The sequence below is a fragment of the Leptonychotes weddellii genome, chromosome 4 (assembly GCF_054177405.1).
Source record: "Leptonychotes weddellii isolate Sample4059 chromosome 4, ASM5417740v2, whole genome shotgun sequence".
NCBI classification, from domain to species: domain Eukaryota; kingdom Metazoa; phylum Chordata; class Mammalia; order Carnivora; family Phocidae; genus Leptonychotes; species Leptonychotes weddellii.
In genome coordinates, this window is record NC_138372.1 from 46,114,618 (window position 1) to 46,134,027 (window position 19,410).

General features: G+C 37.9%; 1 protein-coding gene across 1 annotated transcript in view; it reads left to right on the top strand.

Moving 5' to 3' along the window:
* PATJ (PATJ crumbs cell polarity complex component) overlaps window positions 1-19,410 on the top strand; it is a 332,644-nt gene that overhangs the window by 135,178 nt on the left and 178,056 nt on the right. The window contains exons 26-27 of the mRNA XM_081816865.1: window positions 4,552-4,629; window positions 16,266-16,365. Of these exons, the coding sequence (XP_081672991.1) occupies window positions 4,552-4,629; window positions 16,266-16,365 (178 nt within the window). The remainder of the gene's footprint in view (window positions 1-4,551; window positions 4,630-16,265; window positions 16,366-19,410) is intronic.

Consider the following 19,410-nt stretch of genomic DNA (forward strand, 5'->3'; position numbering starts at 1 on the left):
ACTTATTTTGATTTTGATCCTACTATTGCCTAGAAGAAACATTACTTCATAAAAACTTAGTTATTAACTTCACTTTCCCTTTTTTTCCTTTGATTTTGGTCTTTTGGTTAACTTTGAGTCATTCCAGTCTGCCTTGGTCTAAGTCACAGGCTGTGGAGTCAGACCTGTTTTCCATTCCTTAATTCCCTGTTGACCAGCTTTGCTGACTTAGAGACAAGTTACTTAACTTTTCTGAGTCAGTTACTTTGTTTATAAAATACTTGGAACATAAAGGGGGTCAGATATGAAAACGTTCTAGAGGTACCTCCATGCTCTGTGTAGTTATTAAAGAGTGTAAAAATGCAGACATGGTGCATTGTTGTATGTTCTGTTGGACATCCTGAATTCAAAACTAGCAGTATTTAATCATAACACTTTTATCTGTAATAAATTACCCTTTCGGTATGGAATTAGAACTTCGATACATAGATGTCAGTGGCAGGATATGTATTTTATTTTGCAATATGCAGCAGAAATATCACCCCTAAGCCCTGTGACTGGAAGAAATGTTTATTTTTCCTTTTTATAGTGGAAGACAGCTGTTCAAAACATAGGCACTTCTGAACAGTAGAAAAACTGCATTTTTTAAAAATGCTTTTCAATAAGTGAGGCAGTGCTTTTCGACCTTTTGTATGTCAAGGCATACAGAAAATAATATATGTATGGCAACCTGGGCGAACAGATGTTTGGCGGCCCTGAGGGTGGGGGCGAGGCATCAATACATTTTGACATACTTGTACCCTGCCTGCACACACGGGACTACAAGCTCACCCCACTGGGGCAGCTCTGCTGGAGTGTGCTCTGTTGCAGTATGACCCCTCCCAGTCTCAGTGCTGTGTTTACACCGACAAGACTCACCGAGAATGGTGAACTGAATAAAGTCTTCTCATTTTCATACAATTTGAAATTTGGGGGAATACACTTTTTAATTCTTTTTTTTGGAATCCAGGTTTTTGGAATCCACCTTTTAGCTCTTACAATATTGAGAAGGTCGTTGAGGCTATCACTTTTATTTCTGGAAACTGAGTTCCATAGGAAAATTGGCCAAATTATTCCTTGCCAAATGGTACTTCCAAAGAAACAGTTTTGAGCGAGAATGAGCCAATTACTTGATACCTTTAGGTGGCCACTTCTGACTACCCTGCCAAAAAATATTCAAAGCAAAAAAAAGGAGGTTATAAAGTCAACCAAAAAGTCCAAGCATGCATTTAATCCATCCTTTGCTGGTGAGCTAAGGTGGAAATTATCGCTTAGATGACACAAACAGTGCAATTTCTGTCACTGCTCAAAAAAAGAATTAATCTTTTTAGCATCATGTCATGCTCAAGTCACTTATTCCCCGTGCAGCACAAGAGACTGCCACATTGTGCATTTAGTTCATCAAGCACTGAACTATCTTTGGTTCTAGTCAAGGGAGCACATTCAGGTGATGGAGTAAATTTCTGTGTCCATGACTTGTTCCATTTTTTAACAGAAAGTGATTCCTTTTTTTTTTTTTTTTGGTAAGATTTTATTTATTTATTTGACAGAGAGAGACACAGCGAGAGAGGGAACACAGCAGGGGGAATGGGAGAGGGAGAAGCGGGCTTCCCACAGAGCAGGGAGCGCGATGCAGGGTTCGATCCTAGGACCCTGGGATCATGACCTGAGCTGAAGGCAGATGCTTAATGATTGAGCCACCCAGACGCCCCACACAAAGTGATTCCTGTTGAATGAAGTGTTGAAAGGAATCAAGTTTCCTATCTTTGCAGAATGGCCCTCTCTTTGGCTTATTTATTGTTGCAAGTAGTATTGGTCATCAGAGGAATAGAAAATACAGCCAAATGCTTAATCATTTTCGACCACTTTACATTAAACTTTGAGACTTCCTGCAAAACCCCAAAGAAGTCATTTTCTGACATTGGGATCATCAACGCCCCTATGTCTAAAGTGCCCTGGTCACATGGAGATTGTCATCAACATCATGAATTGAGCAGTGGTGTTTATATTTGTACTTTTTTTTTATTCTTTGAGTTATATTTTACTTTTTTATATTTGCGCTTTTAAAAGATGTTTTCGGAGTATCACCAATATATTACCTTTTTAAGCTTTTTCTCCTGAATTCCGCTGGAAAGAAATGTGTGTATCCACTTAGATTTATTTGGCAAATGCTTACTGGAGAGCAGAACTGATGATTTATACTGCACTCTGCTATAGAAAGTTTTTATGCCAGCATATTTTTTCCCCCACTTAATAACATAACTACATTTCACATATTATTTTTCCACATTTCAAAACAAACCTGTTTGAAATTGGGATCATTATTAAATTTCATTAGATTTATTATCCTATGCTGCTTTCTGTTCCCCTGTATTCCATTTGTTCTTCTCTAATATCATGGTTTCATAATGGCACCTTTTTAAACTTTATGTGTACATTTGCATATTAAACATATAAAAATAGTTTTTACTTTCACAAGAAACATGCTGTCTTCTACTTTTATTAAAGATGCCGGGGGCGCCTGGGTGGCTCAGTCGTTAAGCGTCTGCCTTCGGCTCGGGTCCTGATCCCAGGGTCCTAGGATCGAGCCCCGCATCGGGCTCCCTGCTCCGCGGGAAGCCTGCTTCTCCCTCTCCCACTTCCCCTGCTTGTGTTCCCTCTCTCGCTGTATCTCTCTCTGTCAAATAAACAAAATCTTAAAAAAAAAAAAAAAAAAAGATGCGGTCTTCTTGGTGAGCCTTTTGTCTTCCAAATTTGGCTAATGATACATTTACAGAGATTTCTTTCTGTGCTATTCAAAAAAAACAGTGTAAACCTTGTGGGTGGCAACTGACATTGTTTCCCATCCCAGAGCTTCTACTGTTCAGCTTCAGCTGGTTTTTTCCATGGTTTGAGAAAGTAGGTCCAGTGTGGACAGGTATTCTGACTTGTCAGGAAGGCAAAGTATTTTGTTTTAAGATTCATCAGGATAAGAAATACGACCAGGTTTTGAACTTGGGCCTTTGATGGTCCCAATGTTATAAAATGACTTCTTTTGGGGTTTTGCAGAAAGTCTCAAAGTTTAATGAACTCGAACATGGACTTGGATTGTTGTTTGTATTAAATAGAGGAATAAATACTAAGCACTAACAGTGTCTGTTCACATACAAAACATTATATGTTGATCAGTGTCATTACTATTTTCTTTCTATCTATCTATCTATCTATAAGGAGGCTCCATGCCCAATGTGGGGCTTGAACTCATGACCCTGAGATGAAGAGTCATGTGCTCTACCAACTGAGCCAGCCAGGTGCCTTTGTTGTTTTTTATTTTTATTGAAATGAAACATTCCTGAGACTTTCTCATTTATTCCAAAATCAGTTTATTTCTTTACACTCTATATTAAAGGTGAAGAAAATTTAATCTTAAATTACATTTAGAGAGAGGTGTTTTTTGCTGTTTTGTTTTGTTTTAAAGATTTTATTTATTTATTAGAGAGAGAGAGAGAAAGCACAAGCAGCAGGAGTGGCAGGCAGAGGGAGAAGCAGACTCCTCACTGAGCAAGGAGCCCAATGTGGGACTCGATCCCAGGATCCTGGGATCATGACCTGAGCCGAAAGCAGACGCTTAACCGACTGAGCCACCCAGGCATCCCTGTTTTGTTTTGTTTTTTAAATTACCCCTAGGCAGGCAGTTTCTTTACATTTCTGGGAAAGGAGATTTTTTTCTTAACCTTCATGTCTGTCATCAGATTCTATGCCAAGATTATTTGTGTTAGCTATTTGAGGAGGCTTAAAACAAAAAAGATCACTAAAAATTTTATATTTTCCCAAGATGTTTCATAGATTGTTTTGTAAAAAGAAATGAGTCAAAAAGTAAACTATGCTGTTGGCACCATTGAGAATTAAAAGTATTTCTATGAAATGGAACTATTTTGTTCATGTATAAACATTTATTGAGTGCAGCTATGTAATAGGTTCTTTCTGAGCACTATGTATAGTGATAAATCACTAAATTCCAGCTCTCATTGAGCTTTTATCCAGGGATGTAAATAGATTTGTAATTTATCTTCATGCTAACAGTAATAGTGAAGTATTTATTGAGAGTGCACGGTGTACTAGATAACATACTTGAATTGGGGTACAATGATGAATAAGGTAAAACTATCAAATGATGCATCCTGTGTTCTAGGGAGAGGTTTATGTAGGTCACCCCTAAAACTATTTTGCAAAATGAGATGTTGGGATGATAATCAGTATTGTGATTTTTTTTTTTTTTGTCATTTTCACTTTCTGGATCTACACATATTGTGAGTTTATTGTTCTTTGATGTTACATACACACACACACACACACACAATATTTTGAGTCACCTAGCTTGTAATATTTTTCAGACTGTATTGTTTGCTTTGAATTATACTTCTCATGTCTTTACTTTTTAGATGAAGTTAGAGACTTAAGTAAGATTTTAACTTTAAAAATTAAGAAATGTAATGATTGTGACATTTAAATGTTTTATTCCTTCTCCCCCCCCCCTTTTTTTTGTGGTCATAGGTCATTCCTAGTGTGCCTAACAAGGCTAACAAAATCACTAATAACCAGGACCAAAACACTGAAGAAAAAAAAGAAAAGGTAACTTGAACCTCTCAAGCCTTTAAAAAATGTTTTTGGTGTCTTTTTGCCTATCTGAGCTGCAGTTAATGAGAATGGTGTTTTGACTAGTAATCAGGCTAGAAGGACTGTGTTATAATGTTTCCTTCCTATGAATATAACTGGTTCTGGCCAGGATGAAGGCCAGAAACATAGTGAAACATAGGTGCAAAAATGTGATAAAGCACCAATCATCCCTCGTCATCGTTGTCTGTCTTTCCTGTTCAGTTGGGCTAGTTGTCTGTCCATTCCCAGAAAATGCCTCTTACTCTTGGGAACTTATGGGACGTTGATCTTGCTGTTCTCTCAGCCTGGAAATCCATTTCCCACATTGCTCCTCCTTTTATCCTCCAAGGAGGAGCTCAAAGTTATCTCTACTGAGAAAACATTCCTTACCATCAATCAAAATTAGTCATCCATTTCTGTTCTCCTACCTCTATTCTAGCAGTTAAGTCGATCTAAAATTTATTTTAGGATATGCTATTAGGTAGGGATGAATTTTTATTTTTTCCTCATAAAGAGAACTATCCTAGGGGCGCCTGGGTGGCTCAGATGGTTAAGTGTCTGCCTTCGGCTCAGGTCACGATCCCAGCATCCTGGGATCGAGCCTCGCATTGGGCTTCCTGCTCAGCGGGGAGCCTGCTTCTCCCTCTCCCTCTGCCTTTCTCCCTGCTCATGCTCTCTCCCTCTCCCTCTCTCTCTCTCTCTGTATCTCTGTGTCTCAAATGAATAAATAAAAAAATCTTTAAAAAAAAAAAAAAAAAGAGAACTATCCTACTGTTTAAAATCGGTCCGCCTTTGCCTCCTGACTTGTAGTGCAACTTGTACTAGCTCAGGCTATCAGGAGGGGTCCGCTTCGGAACGTTCTCTTTGTTCCCCATGTCTATCCCAGCACAAATGCTATACTAGCTCAGTTCTTAAAGCCTAATGATAATAAATGTTGTTTTCTAGTAGAGCAATTTCCTTTACATATTTCTTCTTCTTTAGAGGTGTCTTACCTATTTGTATCCTTTTTCTTTTCCCTATGAATTTTAAGACTAGCTTGTCAAATTCCACAAAAAAATCTCTTTGATGATTTTGATGGGAATTGTATCATATCTGTAGATTAATTTGTAAAGAAATTATATCTTTATGATATCCGACCTTTTTAATCATTTACATGGTATATCTGTCTATATATTAAATTCTTTTTTTTTTTTTTCAATTTTATGATTTTCTTGAGAAAGGTATTGTAAATCTTTGGTTTATTCCTAGATACTCTTACATTTTGTATTGCTTTTAAGTATTTTATATTGCATTTTCTGTTTGTTGCTAGTATGTAGACATAAAATTGATTTTTTTATGTATTTATTTGACATCTTGTAACATTATTCCATTATTCTTTTTTTTTAATCTTTTTTAAAATTATATATTTGAGAGAGACAGAAATTAGAGCATGAGCAGGAAGGAGAGGGGGAAGGAGACTTCCCACAGAGCAGGAAGCCCGATGTAGGGCTGGATCCCAGGACCCTGGGATCATGACCTGAGCCAAAGGTAGATGCTTAACCATCTGAGCCACCCAGGTGCCCCCCATTATTGTTTTATAAAATAAAATAGTCCAATGCAGAACACTGGAAACACTGAAAGACTGAAACAAATAAAATCACTCATAAACCCACCACCTAAAGATAAACTTACTAAATATTTTAAACACTATATGTAGAGCCTTCTAGGGTCATTATGTCCTCTATAAATGTATATAATTTTAATAAGAATATGGATCTCAAATTCTAATACTATGTAGAATTTTATTTCTGGATTTTCTGTCCATGTAATAATAATCACTCTGGATAAAGGCATTTAAAATCTTCTCCCCTTTTTTCCAATCTTTTTATATTTACTAAAACCACTGTTTAATAAAGAAGTAATAATAGCTAACATTTTTGTTGTTTTTCCTCCTGATATTTAAGAAATTGCTTTTTTTTTTTTTAAGATTTTATTTATTTATTTGACAGAGAGAGACACAGCGAGAGAGGGAACACAAGCAGGGGGAGTGGGAGAGGGAGAAGCAGGCTTCCTGCCGAGGAGGGACCCCGATGTGGGACTCAATCCCAGGAACCTGGGATCATGACCTGAGCTGAAGGCAGACGCTTAACGACTGAGCCACCCAGGCGCCCTTAAGAAATTGCTTTTAATACTTCACCATTGAATATGATGTGTGCTGTAAATGTTTGTAGATAATCCTTCAAGTTAAGGAAGTACCCCTTTCATTCTTACTTTGCTAAGAATTTTTTTTTTTAAGATTTTATTTATTTATTTGACAGAGAGAAACAGAGCGAGAGAGGGAACACAAGCAGGGGGAGTGGGAGAGGGAGAAGCAGGCTTCCCGTGGAGCAGGGAGCCTGATGCAGGGCTCAATCCCAGGACCCTGGGATCCTGACCTGAGCAGAAAGCAGACACTTAACGACTGAGCCACCCAGGTGCCCCTTTGCTAAGAATTTTTATCATGAATGGCATTGGCATTGAATTTTATCAGATGTATTATCCATTCACTGAAATAATTGTGTATGTATACATTTTTTTCTCCTTGAATCCCTTAATGTGGTAAATTATAGTAATAGATTTCATAATCTCAGACCAATCTTGAATTCTTGGATTAAACTTAATTTGATCATTTCCCCCCCCCACATTGCTGGCATTATTTCCTTTAGAATTTTTGCATCTGTGGCTAGGAATGAAATTGGCCTGGAATTTCCCATTTAAGTGCTATTCTATCTGCTTTTGAATATATGAGACTGCTAAAATGAATAGTAGGTGTATTTCTTCTTTTTTCGTTCTCTGAGCATTTGTGTAAAGTGGTAATTATTCATTCCTTGTCTTTGGTCATACTAGCCTGTGAAGCCATTTTGGGCCTGGGTTTTCTATGTGGGAAAAATCTAAAATGCTTATTGGTTCTTTAATAATTATGGAACAATTCAGATTTTTCTATTTCACCTGGAGTCAGTTATGTCAGTTATGGTTATTCTTTTCTAGGAATATTGATATCACTTAATTTTTTACATTTGTTGGTATAAAGTTTATCTTTTTTTTTTTTTAGATTTCATTTATTTATTTGACAGAGAGCACAAGCAGGGGGAGTGGCAGGCAGAGGCAGAGGGACAGGGAGAAGCAGGCTCCTCGCTGAGCAGAGAGCCTGACAGGGGGCGTGGTCCTAGGACCCGGAAATCATGATCTAAGCTGAAGGCAAGAGGCTTAACTGACTGAGCCACCCAGGTGCCCCAAAGTTGTTTATTAGCTTGAATTATCCATGCTCTATCCATAGTTCTTTTCTTTTTTTTAATATTTTATTTATTTATTTGAGAAACAGTGAAAACTAGAGAGAGAGCGAGCACACACACAGAGGGAGAAGGGGAGAGAGAAGCAGACTCCCTGCGGAGCAAGGAGCCTGATGCGGGACTTGATCCCAGAGCCCTGGGATCGTGACTTGAGCCGAAGGCGGACATTTAACCGACTGAGTCACCCAGGCATCCTTTTGTTCTCATCTTTATATTGCCTTACTTTGTTTGGTTTTCTTCTTCTACTCACCCCACCCCCACCCCGCCATAATCTTTAGATAGTTGTAGAGTTTATTAATTTTTTAAGACCATACATTTCCTTCTGAGTCACTCTTTATGTCCCAAGATTTTAAGTTGAATATCTATTATTCAGTACTGTTCTTTTTTTAGTCCCCACAATTTCTTTTTACCCAAATTTATTTAGAAATGTATTTTTAAATTTCCACGTGAATGGTTTTAAAAACTTACTATTTTCTAATGTATTTCCATTATAATCACAGATTGTGATTTATGTAACATTCTTTTACATTAGGTGAGGCTTCTTATGGCCTATCACATTCTCAGTTATTATAAATGTATATCTGTGATTTAAAAGAATAGCACAGTAGTTTTCCTTTTTAAAGATTTTATTTTTAAGTAATCTCTACACCCAACATGGGGCTCAAACTCACAACCCCAAGATCAGGAGTCACGCCGACTGAGCCAGCCAGGCACTCCTAACATGATAGTTATTGGATATAGGTTTATATACAAAGTCACTAGAGCAAATTAATTAAGTTATTCAGATACTCTACATACTTACTGGCGTTTTTTTGTGGGGGAGGTCATTGTAATCTAACAATCTCCCATTTTGATAGTAAAATTAGTCTTTTTCATGTGGTTTTTCAGTTTTTATTTTATACTTTAAATTTTTTTAAAGATTTTATTTATTTATTTGAGAGAGAGAATGAGATAGAGACAGAGAGAGCATGAGAGGGGGGAGGGTCAGAGGGAGAAGCAGACTCCCTGCTGAGCAGGGAGCCCGATGCGGGACTCGATCCCGGGACTCCAGGATCATGACCTGAGCTGAAGGCAGTCACTTAACCAACTGAGCCACTCAGGCACCCTATTTTATACTTTTTCAAGTTAATTTATTAGGTGTCTACAAGTTTTAAACTATCTTTATTCATATGTGACATTATTTAGTAATGCCCAAACGCCTATTTCATCTAGTATCACTGAATCTTTGCCAACTTTATTTTTGTGTTTGCCTGGTTTTTAGCTTGGAAATTTTTGAGCCACACATAGAATGAAATCAGGTCTCCAACCTGAGAGGGTCTGAGCTTGTAAGGAATTCTGAGGGAATACATTTTTTCTTTTTTTCCACCTCAAGCTAAGGCTAACGCCAGGAAATAACCTTACTATCTTCTGTGGTCAAGATTTTGGTTTGTTTGATTTGTTTTTTTTTTTAAACTTCATCCATTGTAGGTTTCACCCTGTTAAAGAAAAAAAAAAAACTATAACTGAATTGAACACTTGGGAAAACTTTGTGGGCATGTACACAGGGCTCAATCAAGGTTCCTTGAGGATTTGGGGGGAAGGGTTCTTAAAAAGGATAAGAAAAAATAACATTAGATTCCTTACCAAATTATAGGGTTGTATTTTAGCTTGGTTGGCCACCTTCTTTGAATTGAGATTTTAATCACATAGATTATAATCAGATTAGCAGTAGCATATGCTGTGTGTTCAGGATTGTGTAGTTGTTTTTGGCAATCACTAGTAGACACAGATAATATGTAGATTCCGGAAGACCATGGTTATGGCTTGTAGAAATACTAGTTATGTACATGATCCAGGTCATTACTTGCAGAAATCTTTCTCAGCCTTTGCAAGGCAACAGCCTTTATTTACAGGGATTAAATGTCTAGAAAAATAAAACCAATGCTGACAAAAAGGAGATTAGTAGTTCAAGAGAATGGAGGACCAGGGAAAGGGGCAGGAAGGAGGAGGGATTAAAAAGAGGCACGGAGAAACTTTTGGGACTGATGATTATATTCATCATCCTGATTATGGTGATGAATTCACATTGTACACTTTAAAATGTGTGTATTTTTTCATGTCAGTACATAACAATGAAGTTTTCATAGACAAAAATTCCCTGTCCTCCTGGAGCTTCCATTCTAGTGGAGCAAGGCAAACAATGGAGAATTCGGTGACTACTACCTTAAAGCAATTTGGGGATAAGACATGAAGACCCACAAAATGTGGCATCTGGGAGGGGCTGGAAAAGAAGCCCCATGAAGACAGGGAGCTCATCTGTCTCATCATTACTCTGTCTCCGTTGCCCAGAACACTGCCCGGCACCTCATAGACACACAGTATATACTGGCTGAGTGAGTAAAGGTCAAAACAAAACAAAACACCTCTGGCTTTAGGTCACCAGGAATGGCACATACCCTCTGGGCAAATGCCGCCTTCCTGTGCCCCATTTTACCTTACGATTTGGGATTTATGGTTGTTTCTGGCTTCAGTCACATGTTACAAAAGCACATTTTTTAAAGTTTATCTGTCATCTTTTTGTGGTTCAGATGGATTTCTCAGAATAATTAGTCTATCCTCTTGCTGGAATTTTGTCAGTTTATATCTTTTTTTTTTTTTTTTAAAGATTTTATTTATTTATTTGACAGAGAGAGACAGCGAGAGAGGGAACACAAGCAGGGGGAGTGGAAGAGGGAGAAGCAGGCTTCCTGCCGAGCAGGGAGCCCGATATGGGGCTCGATCCCAGGACCCCGGGATCATGACCTGAGCCGAAGGCAGACGCTTAAGGACTGGGCCACCCAGGCGCCCCTTGTCAGTTCATATCTTGATTCAAAGATCTGAGCATTCATCAAATGTCTATTGGAATCCTATATATAGTGTGGCAGTTAAGACTGCAGCAGTCTGGGGATATAACGTCATAAAGGAAGTAGACAAGGGATTAGTCTGTAGGGACATAGGTAATAACCACACCCAAATGAATAAACTGGTGACTAATTTAATTACTTTAGGGAATAAGGTAATTTAGTTGATTCAGGATAATTCCACTTAAGATCCCAGGAAGGAAAAAGATAAATATATGGTTCCATTAAACCAAATTGAATCTCAATACAAAGCAAGGATATTTGCATTCAAATTTTAAAAATGCAGTAAGAGCTCGGTAATAACCAAAAGTCACGAAAGTCGGTCCAGCTGAATTCTTTGGTATAGAGAATAACCACTGAGTTAACATTGCAATGAGAGAAGTCATACCAGTGTCTGTGTCTCTATTACAGGATGATGTTTCAGTGGTTACAAGATTGTACTTAATTGTTCTCAGTGGTTATAGGATGTACTTTACTGTGTCTCTTCTCTGAAATCACAGTTTACATGCCAAGCACTATACTACCTTCTGGAATGATGAAGCATCTTTACTCCAAGAGGTGCACCAGTGAATGTGACACGTAGTGAAATAAATAGAAGTATAATTATGATGATAGAAGCATGCGCAGGATGCAGACAGGGGGACCTTCCCAAAGTTGGGAGGTCAGATGATTACAAATTATATTATCTCTTTAAAAAGTATCATTAGAGGGCGCCTGGGTGGCTCAGTCGGTTGAGCGACTGCCTTCGGCTCAGGTCATGATCCTGGAGTCCCAGGATCGAGTCCCGCATCGGGCTCCCTGCTCGGCGGGGAGTCTGCTTCTCCCTCTGACCCTCCCCCCTCTCATGTGCTCTTTCTCTCTCTCATTAAAAAAAAAAAAAAAAAAAGTATCATTAGAAGTAATTCCTTTTATGCATTATTTCCTCCTTAATACAAAAGCAGTGCATGTTCTCTAGAATTACCTAGACAATCAAAAAAGACACGATAAAAAACACCTGAAATGGGACACTTGAGTGGCACAGTTAAGTGCCTGACTCTTGATTTCGGCTCAGGTCATGATATCAGGGGGCTCCATGCTCAGCTACAAGTCAGCTTAAGAGTCTCTCTCTCGCTCTCCCTCTGCCCCTCTCCCCACTCACTCCCCCCCCCACTCCCCCCCATAAATAAATAAATCTTAAAAAAAAAAAAAAAGTACCTGAAGCCAATTACTAGGACAGGTGTAGGCTAGAAATCTAAATTTTGGCTTGAGATCATTCACATTTTAAAAAAAGAGAGTGTGACTAAGAAACTAAGTTACCCCCCCCCAAAAAAACACCAAAAAATACATAAACAGGTCTTGAATAAATTCCTAGTTTTTTTCTTGTTTTGTTTCAGTTCACTATTGTCTGTGCTGTTTCTCATCACAGAGTGTGAAAAGACAGGCCATCAGGAGTCATAGACATACTAATATTAACTATATCCTCGTAACTCTTTGGTATTTTCCTTCTAAAATTTTCTTCAGGTTTACATCATATATTCTTTGTCTTAAAGGAGTCACGGACACGAACACAAGTGGGAGATGCTCGTTCACAGAGAAGTAGTCTCCTACTGTTAGTTCTCTTTTCTTTTTATGTACTACCCAAATGAAAGTGTCGTCTCCCACCAAACATAATAGTCCCTAAAAATACAGTCATGTTAAACTTATAAAAATGTATCTATTCCAAGTAAGTACTTAAATGGAGTACATTTTATTATATTTAAATTATTCCTCCGTAAGGTGTGTGAAGACATGCATCTATTTCAAGTGAGAAATCTGGACATGCTAGAGCCTGGGGCTAAGGAGAACCTCATGAAGGTTTTTGCAAAGATCAAAATCATTTCTTGTGATCTTCCTGGTGGCACTTAGAATGTTACAGGATGTGCTCTTTGATTATTCTTTTTTTTTTTTTTTTTTAAGATTTTATTTATTTATTTGACAGAGACAGCGAGAGAGGGAACACAAGCAGGGGGAGTGGAAGAGGGAGAAGCAGGTTTCCCGCCAAGCAGGGAGCCCGATGCGGGGTTCGATCCCAGGACCCTGGGACCATGACATGAGCTGAAGGCAGATGCTTAGCCAGATGCAGAGCCACCCAGTCGCCCCATCTTTGATTATTCTTAACAGCAACAGATGATAGTGTTCTCTCATGATATTCCACATTGTGTTAGGTCTTAGAACTACCTGACAATACTCTGCAATATGTAAATATATCTGTATACATACATAGCATGTAGACATGTGCGGATCATGCAACATTGTTATAAATGTTTTTACAGTCTTACATATTTTTGCTTTATACACCACATCAGTAAGATCAAGGATATCAGGAAGAAAGTAGAACTGTTTCTAAATTTAAATCACCAAATCACTTTGATATTGTGAATCTGGATTGTCACATTAAAATGCTTCTGAGTTAGTGGTTTTTGTAAAAATGGATTTTGGTTTTTAATTAAAAGGCTGTCACATCTAAGGTAATGTGAGTTTAGTTTTACTATTTTCTGAAAAACTCTGGGAATATTAGATTTAACAATGCTTATTAGTCTCTTCAAACCGATCGGAAAGATTTTTTTTCTAATTTATTAGCATCCTCTGAAGGTAGGAAAATATTTCTCACAGTGAGACGTAAGGGCTTTCCTCACGTTCAGCTACACAGAGCACTTTCAGCTCCTATCCTGCAGCTTCAGCCATAAGACACATGTAGACTCAGAAGTACACAAGCCCCCTGGTCTGTATGTCGAAAAGCTATTATTTCCATTGGACTCAGGACCTGTTAGTATACAAAAACTTACCAACAGGCAAACAAAGACTAACAACCTTTGCTGTTGTCTCTCACCCTATAGAGAATAGATCCCTGTAGAACCAATATATAATAGACCCTCAAATACCACTAAATTGTTAGACCGTAACACCAAACTCCATTTATTGCTGCTACTAATGGGAAATAACTTATAGCCCAAGTGCAAATCAGAGCCAAACTTGGCTTAGTATCAGAAACAAAATCATAGGGTTGGAAATAAGAGAAACAGAGTCAAAAAGACAAAGTTCTGTTGCCACTGGGGATTTACCGTGGGCGCCAAAAAATCATGTATATGGGCTTATGCAGTTCATGAATTGCATATTTCAGGCGTAACTGTTTAACTGGTTCTGGAAGGTGAGTCTACTTGAACAGACCTCCATAACTGACAAAATATAATTTAAGAAATAAAAATGTGACCTATAAAATTATGCAAAATGTACATTTATTTACTTAACTCATTAACGAGGGAACCAACAAGGTGGTTAGCCTGGTTCAGAGAGAACTGGAGACAGTGAAGTATTTATTAATTGTTCAAAGAAAGAATGCAGGGGTGCCTGGGTGGCTTAGTCGGTTAGACATCGCCTTCAGCTCAGGTCATGATCCCAGATTCCTCGGATCAAGCCCCACATAGGGGGCTCCCTGCTCAGCGGGGAGCCTGCTTCTCCCTCCCCCTGCCTGTTTTTCCCTTCCTTGTGCGCTCTCCCTCTGTGTCAAAGAAAGAGAGAGCGAGAGAGAGAGAGAGAAAGAAAGAAAGAAAGAATACATAAGTTAGATTCAAATTTAGATACAAAACTGGTTAACGTCTTACAGGGAAATAAAACCATAACCTTTGGAGTTATCCTTTCTACAGGACTAAAATAATTTGCATCTCTACCAGACAAAATTAATATGCACTGCTATTGGACAAGAACCTTTTCCATCATTGTCATTTTTCTGGAAGGTAATATGTTAGAAGACCTAATTGGCATGACTGACAACCAGTTATTTACTCATTCAGCATATAGTTAAGGGAGGCCTGCTTCGTACCGGACACTGTTCTCGGAGTGAGGATACGACACTATTGTTCTCTGCCCTCATGGAGATTACATTCACCTGGCCTCCTTGTATGTATCTTGCTCCAGCCTTCATTGCCACAGAGAGAGCCAGGTCCTGCCTATAACCTTCCCTCATGTACAGTAGAAAGATGCCCCAGGTATATGGCAACCCACATTCAAACTTCAGGGTCACCAAGACATGCTTATTCTATATTCTTTTCCACAGTGTTGGAGAATTTAATTTTAATAAATCAGTGGTGTAAACAGTTTCCTCTGAAATATGTTTTTAAAACACTGTCAAAGAGAATTCTCTCTCTTAATATTAAAAGCTGGCTGTCCTTGTTCCAACTATTAATTTTGACCTAGAATGATGTGGTTCTGAGGAAAAGGTTTACTGAAAGGAATCCATTTGTCTTTTTTACTCTTCATTTAACTCACTTCTAAGGTTTTCCAAGGAAGAATAAAGATACAGCATGATCACATTTCTGTATTCTTTTGTTGCTTAATAGGCATTTTGTATTTGGCATCTTCTCTTTCTTCATCACTCCTGCATTTTACTGATTTTTGAATTTTCTACATATAGATGAAGTGCTGCTTTGGTTAGACATTATCTTAAATAAATTTGGGTGTGTGTTTTTGTTTATGGATCGCAGAGAGTGTTTTCTGCTTTGGAGGAATTTATTACATGCCTGCTTTCTGTAATGGACCAGTCATTGTCCATTTACTGGGGTGTATCCTGCCATTAGTGGTTTTGTCATGTAAATCATAATTGAATGTACTCTACTGAAACCCTGTAGCAAAATAAAATCTTAATCCAGTTATTTTGGTATCTGTGGAGTGCTTGCGTATATCAGCTCCTATTCTTTTTAGCAGCTTGGACCTCCATAAACGTTAGCATGTTTTATTTTTCCCAGCGTTCAAGAAAATGTCTGCATTCTGTGAAGGTAATCTGATCATTGAGTTTTGTTTTGCTTTAATTAAGTCCGAACCAAATATTTATGTGCTGTATCATGTGGTGTGTAAATTTAAAGAATACTTACACCAAAATACAAAAAGTATTCATCATAAAGATTTCTTTCTTTTTTAAAACATTAAAATGTGTGTTGACTATAAATTACAGATGAATATTTTTTCAGTTAGAAAACCTTGGCATTTCATTTCAGCTATTTTTTAAAGAATGAAATCTGTACCTTCTACAATTTGATGAACAGTTTAAATAAATGTAAAATTAATACAGTGGATTTTGAAATGTTTTTCATTTGGATTATTTGGTTGGTAACTGTAAATAAAATATACATAATTGGCTTTCTCACTGGGGAAAGGAATGCATTCTTCTGGGTAGGTCAACAGTCTTAAATGCTGTGCTTTTGAATTCCTGTTTTCTGTAGTGGTGTGCTTACATCACAGTCACTTACATAATAACATAAATATAAGAAAACAAATTGTTTTACAGTCCTTGTTATATGACTGAAGTGGGATTCAGTCAAAATATTTCCAGATTATTTTTTTAGCCTGTTTGTCATTGAGGAAGAGGACTGTGCAAATGCAATTAACCTTCTCTCAAATTTTGCATTTTCAGAGACAAGGAACAGCTCCACCTCCAGTGAAACTGCCACCTCCTTATAAAGCTCCGTCTGAGGACAGTGACGAAAATGAAGAAGAATATGCATTTACCAACAGTGAGTTCCTTTTCATTTTTTGAAGTGAATGCGGAGTTCATTAAATTGTGCTTTCAGGAGTATTGTCAATTATCAAATGCAATGCTGTGGGTTCTTGGAAAAATGTGCATAAGCATATCATGCTGAAAAGGAAAATGTTATATCTCCTTTTATGACTTTATTTTCCTAAACTTTCCTCCTTAACACTAATATAGTATTGGAGTGAATATCAAAGGCAGTGGGTTATACACTATTTTATCTACATTTCCTCCTAGTCTTAATATTTGGATGTGAATGTGAAAATGCTAAGAAGTCCTTTAACTCTCAGTTTGACCCACAGTAATCTGAGTTGGATGTGGATGTCAGCTCTTGATTACTTGCTCTATTCAAACCATTGGTGATGTTGCTAATACAAAATTAGAAAAGACCCGAGTCATATTTTCTCCTTTACAGTTCCTTTCATGATTTTCTTTGCATTAACTGTATCAAATATACATTCATACATATATTTAATGGAGGCTTTATTTAAAAGAATTTGCATCTCTTTTATGCATGTAAAGTATATATACTTAGATCCGATTGCTGTTGTACATGGAATTTTTTGGGGGAGGATGAAAAATACCCTAAAATTAGATTGTGGTGATAGTGAATATAGTAAAACCCCCAGGATTATATATTTAAATGGGTGGATTTTATGGTTTGTGAAATATGTAAATGTTCTTTTAAAAATAATCTTGTTCCTTCCACAATTTAGAAAAAGTTTGATATAGATATCGAAGGAGTTAAAATTATGACCTTCAGCATGCCCTCTTCTATAAAAATCATGGTTCTTCCTTCAGAGGTGTGTGGTAAAGATTAAAACAAGGTGATAAAGCCTTTAGCCTGCCATATAGTAAAATTTCAACAAGTATTATAGCTCTTACTAATAATTATTATGTTGATTTTTATAACTTGATACTTTTTTTTTTTTTTAAGATTTTATTTATTTATTTGAGAGAGAGAGAATGAGAGACAGAGAGCATGAGAGGGAGGAGGGTCAGAGGGAGAAGCAGACTCCCTGCCAAACAGGGAGCCCGATGCGGGACTCGATCCCGGGACTCCAGGATCGTGACCTGAGCCAAAGGCAGTCGGTTAACCAACTGAGCCACCCAGGCGCCCCAACTTGATACTTTTCTAAATACAGTAGTATGTATATAAATTTGAATATAAATAGATAATGTTTATAATTATTTAGTTGGCTTTATAAAAAATTGATTTGCAGTTTGATTTTATACAGCCCTTTCTGGTGCATTATTTCTTCATTAATTCAGCAGATCTCTGTTGAAAGCCGACTGCTTTTTTCCCAACAGTGTTAAGTAAATCTGTTATGAAAGAATTAAAACATAGCTCCTTTTTTCTTGTTGGGGTCACTAACCTAGAAGGGAACAAAATTTGATCAATGTGCTGTAGTGCCTTGTTTCTCCACCTCTTTTGGAGAGTTACACATGACGGAGATGATTGATAGGTGTGTGCGCACATGGAACACAAGCCCTTGTTCTGATACAGGTATTAGGACAGCTGCAGCTGAGTGGAGATATCTCATTGGTTATTCATAATTTCTGGGATGCTAGAATGCCCATATTTGCATAGTTGTTAGGAAATCTGGCTTAGGCATGTGACTAAGACTATGTTCTAATCCTAGTTCTATTTAGTTGTGAATTCATGGACAAGTTAACCCCTTCATGGCTCACACTTGCTCATCTGTAATAGGGGAAGGGAAGTCTTGTAATAATCTTCCTCATAGGGTTGTTAGAATCTGAGGAGAAAAGGATTTGAAGAGTTTGGTATAAGGATTGTGATATCTAGTAAGCACTCTGGTATCGATGTGCCGGGCCTTTATGTATTATTAACCCAATCGATATACTAACCTGTGAGATCTCTAATTATACAAATAAACTGAGGCTCAGAAAAATTAAGGAATATGTTCAAAGTTATATAGCCGGTAAGTAGTAGAAATGTGATTTAAACCCAGACTCTCTGACTCCAGAGCCTGTACTCTTCTTCTATACTTCCCGTTAACTTAAGTCTCATTTACTATGGCAGAAGTAGGTACAAAGTGCTTGGGGTTATCTAGTGAATATCACTTTGAGGCCTTAAGATAGAAGAGCAGCACCCTCCCCCAAGTTCCAGTCATGTACATGTGTGTTCACACATGTGCACAAACAAATTCACAGCATTAGTGGGGTTCAGGAAGGCACCGATTTGCACTGCATGCAGAAAAAGACTTCTAATTCCTAAATCATCTTATAGCCATAACATTTCACAGATTCTCCAGCAAATATATTTGGGCTGTGAATATGACTTCCCATTTGTTTTGCTCTCTAATTTTTTCCTTCTCAGCATACTTTTCCCTTCCCATTGAATTCACTGTTCATCTTTTTTTTTTTTTTTTTAAAGATTTTATTTATTTATTTGACAGAGAGAGACACAGCGAGAGAGGGAACACAAGCAGGGGGAGTGGGAGAGGGAGAAGCAGGCTCCCTGCAGAGCAGGGAGCCCGATGCGGGACTCGATCTCAGGACCCTGGGATCATGACCCGAGCTGAAGGCAGTCGCCCAACCAACTGAGCCACCCAGGCACCCTGAATTCACTGTTCATCTTTCTGCAGAAGAGTTTGAACTGTATGGGGTGTTAGATAGTTCACATTTAAAATGTAGGTGAGCCTAAAGCCTCTAGCTTTCTTATATTTCTTTGTGAAATGGATCCCAAGGCTTTTTAATCTCATAAAATGACTACTCTGTTCCTCCATCTAAAACTAAGAGTAGATTGGTTCACTGTCTTACCAGATTCTTATTGTCCCAAACTAAGTATGGTCCAGGACTGTGAAGTGGATGGCTGGAATCCAAGCCTTAGGACCACCAGGAAGTGGTGATTGCATTAGAGAGATCACAGACATGAGACACATAGGATTTTAAAGTATAGTTAAAATCTGGGGCACCTGGATGGCTCAGTTAGTTAAGTGTCTGCCTTCGGCTCAGGTCGTGATCCTGGGGTCCTGGGATTGAGACCTGCATTGGGCTCCCTGCT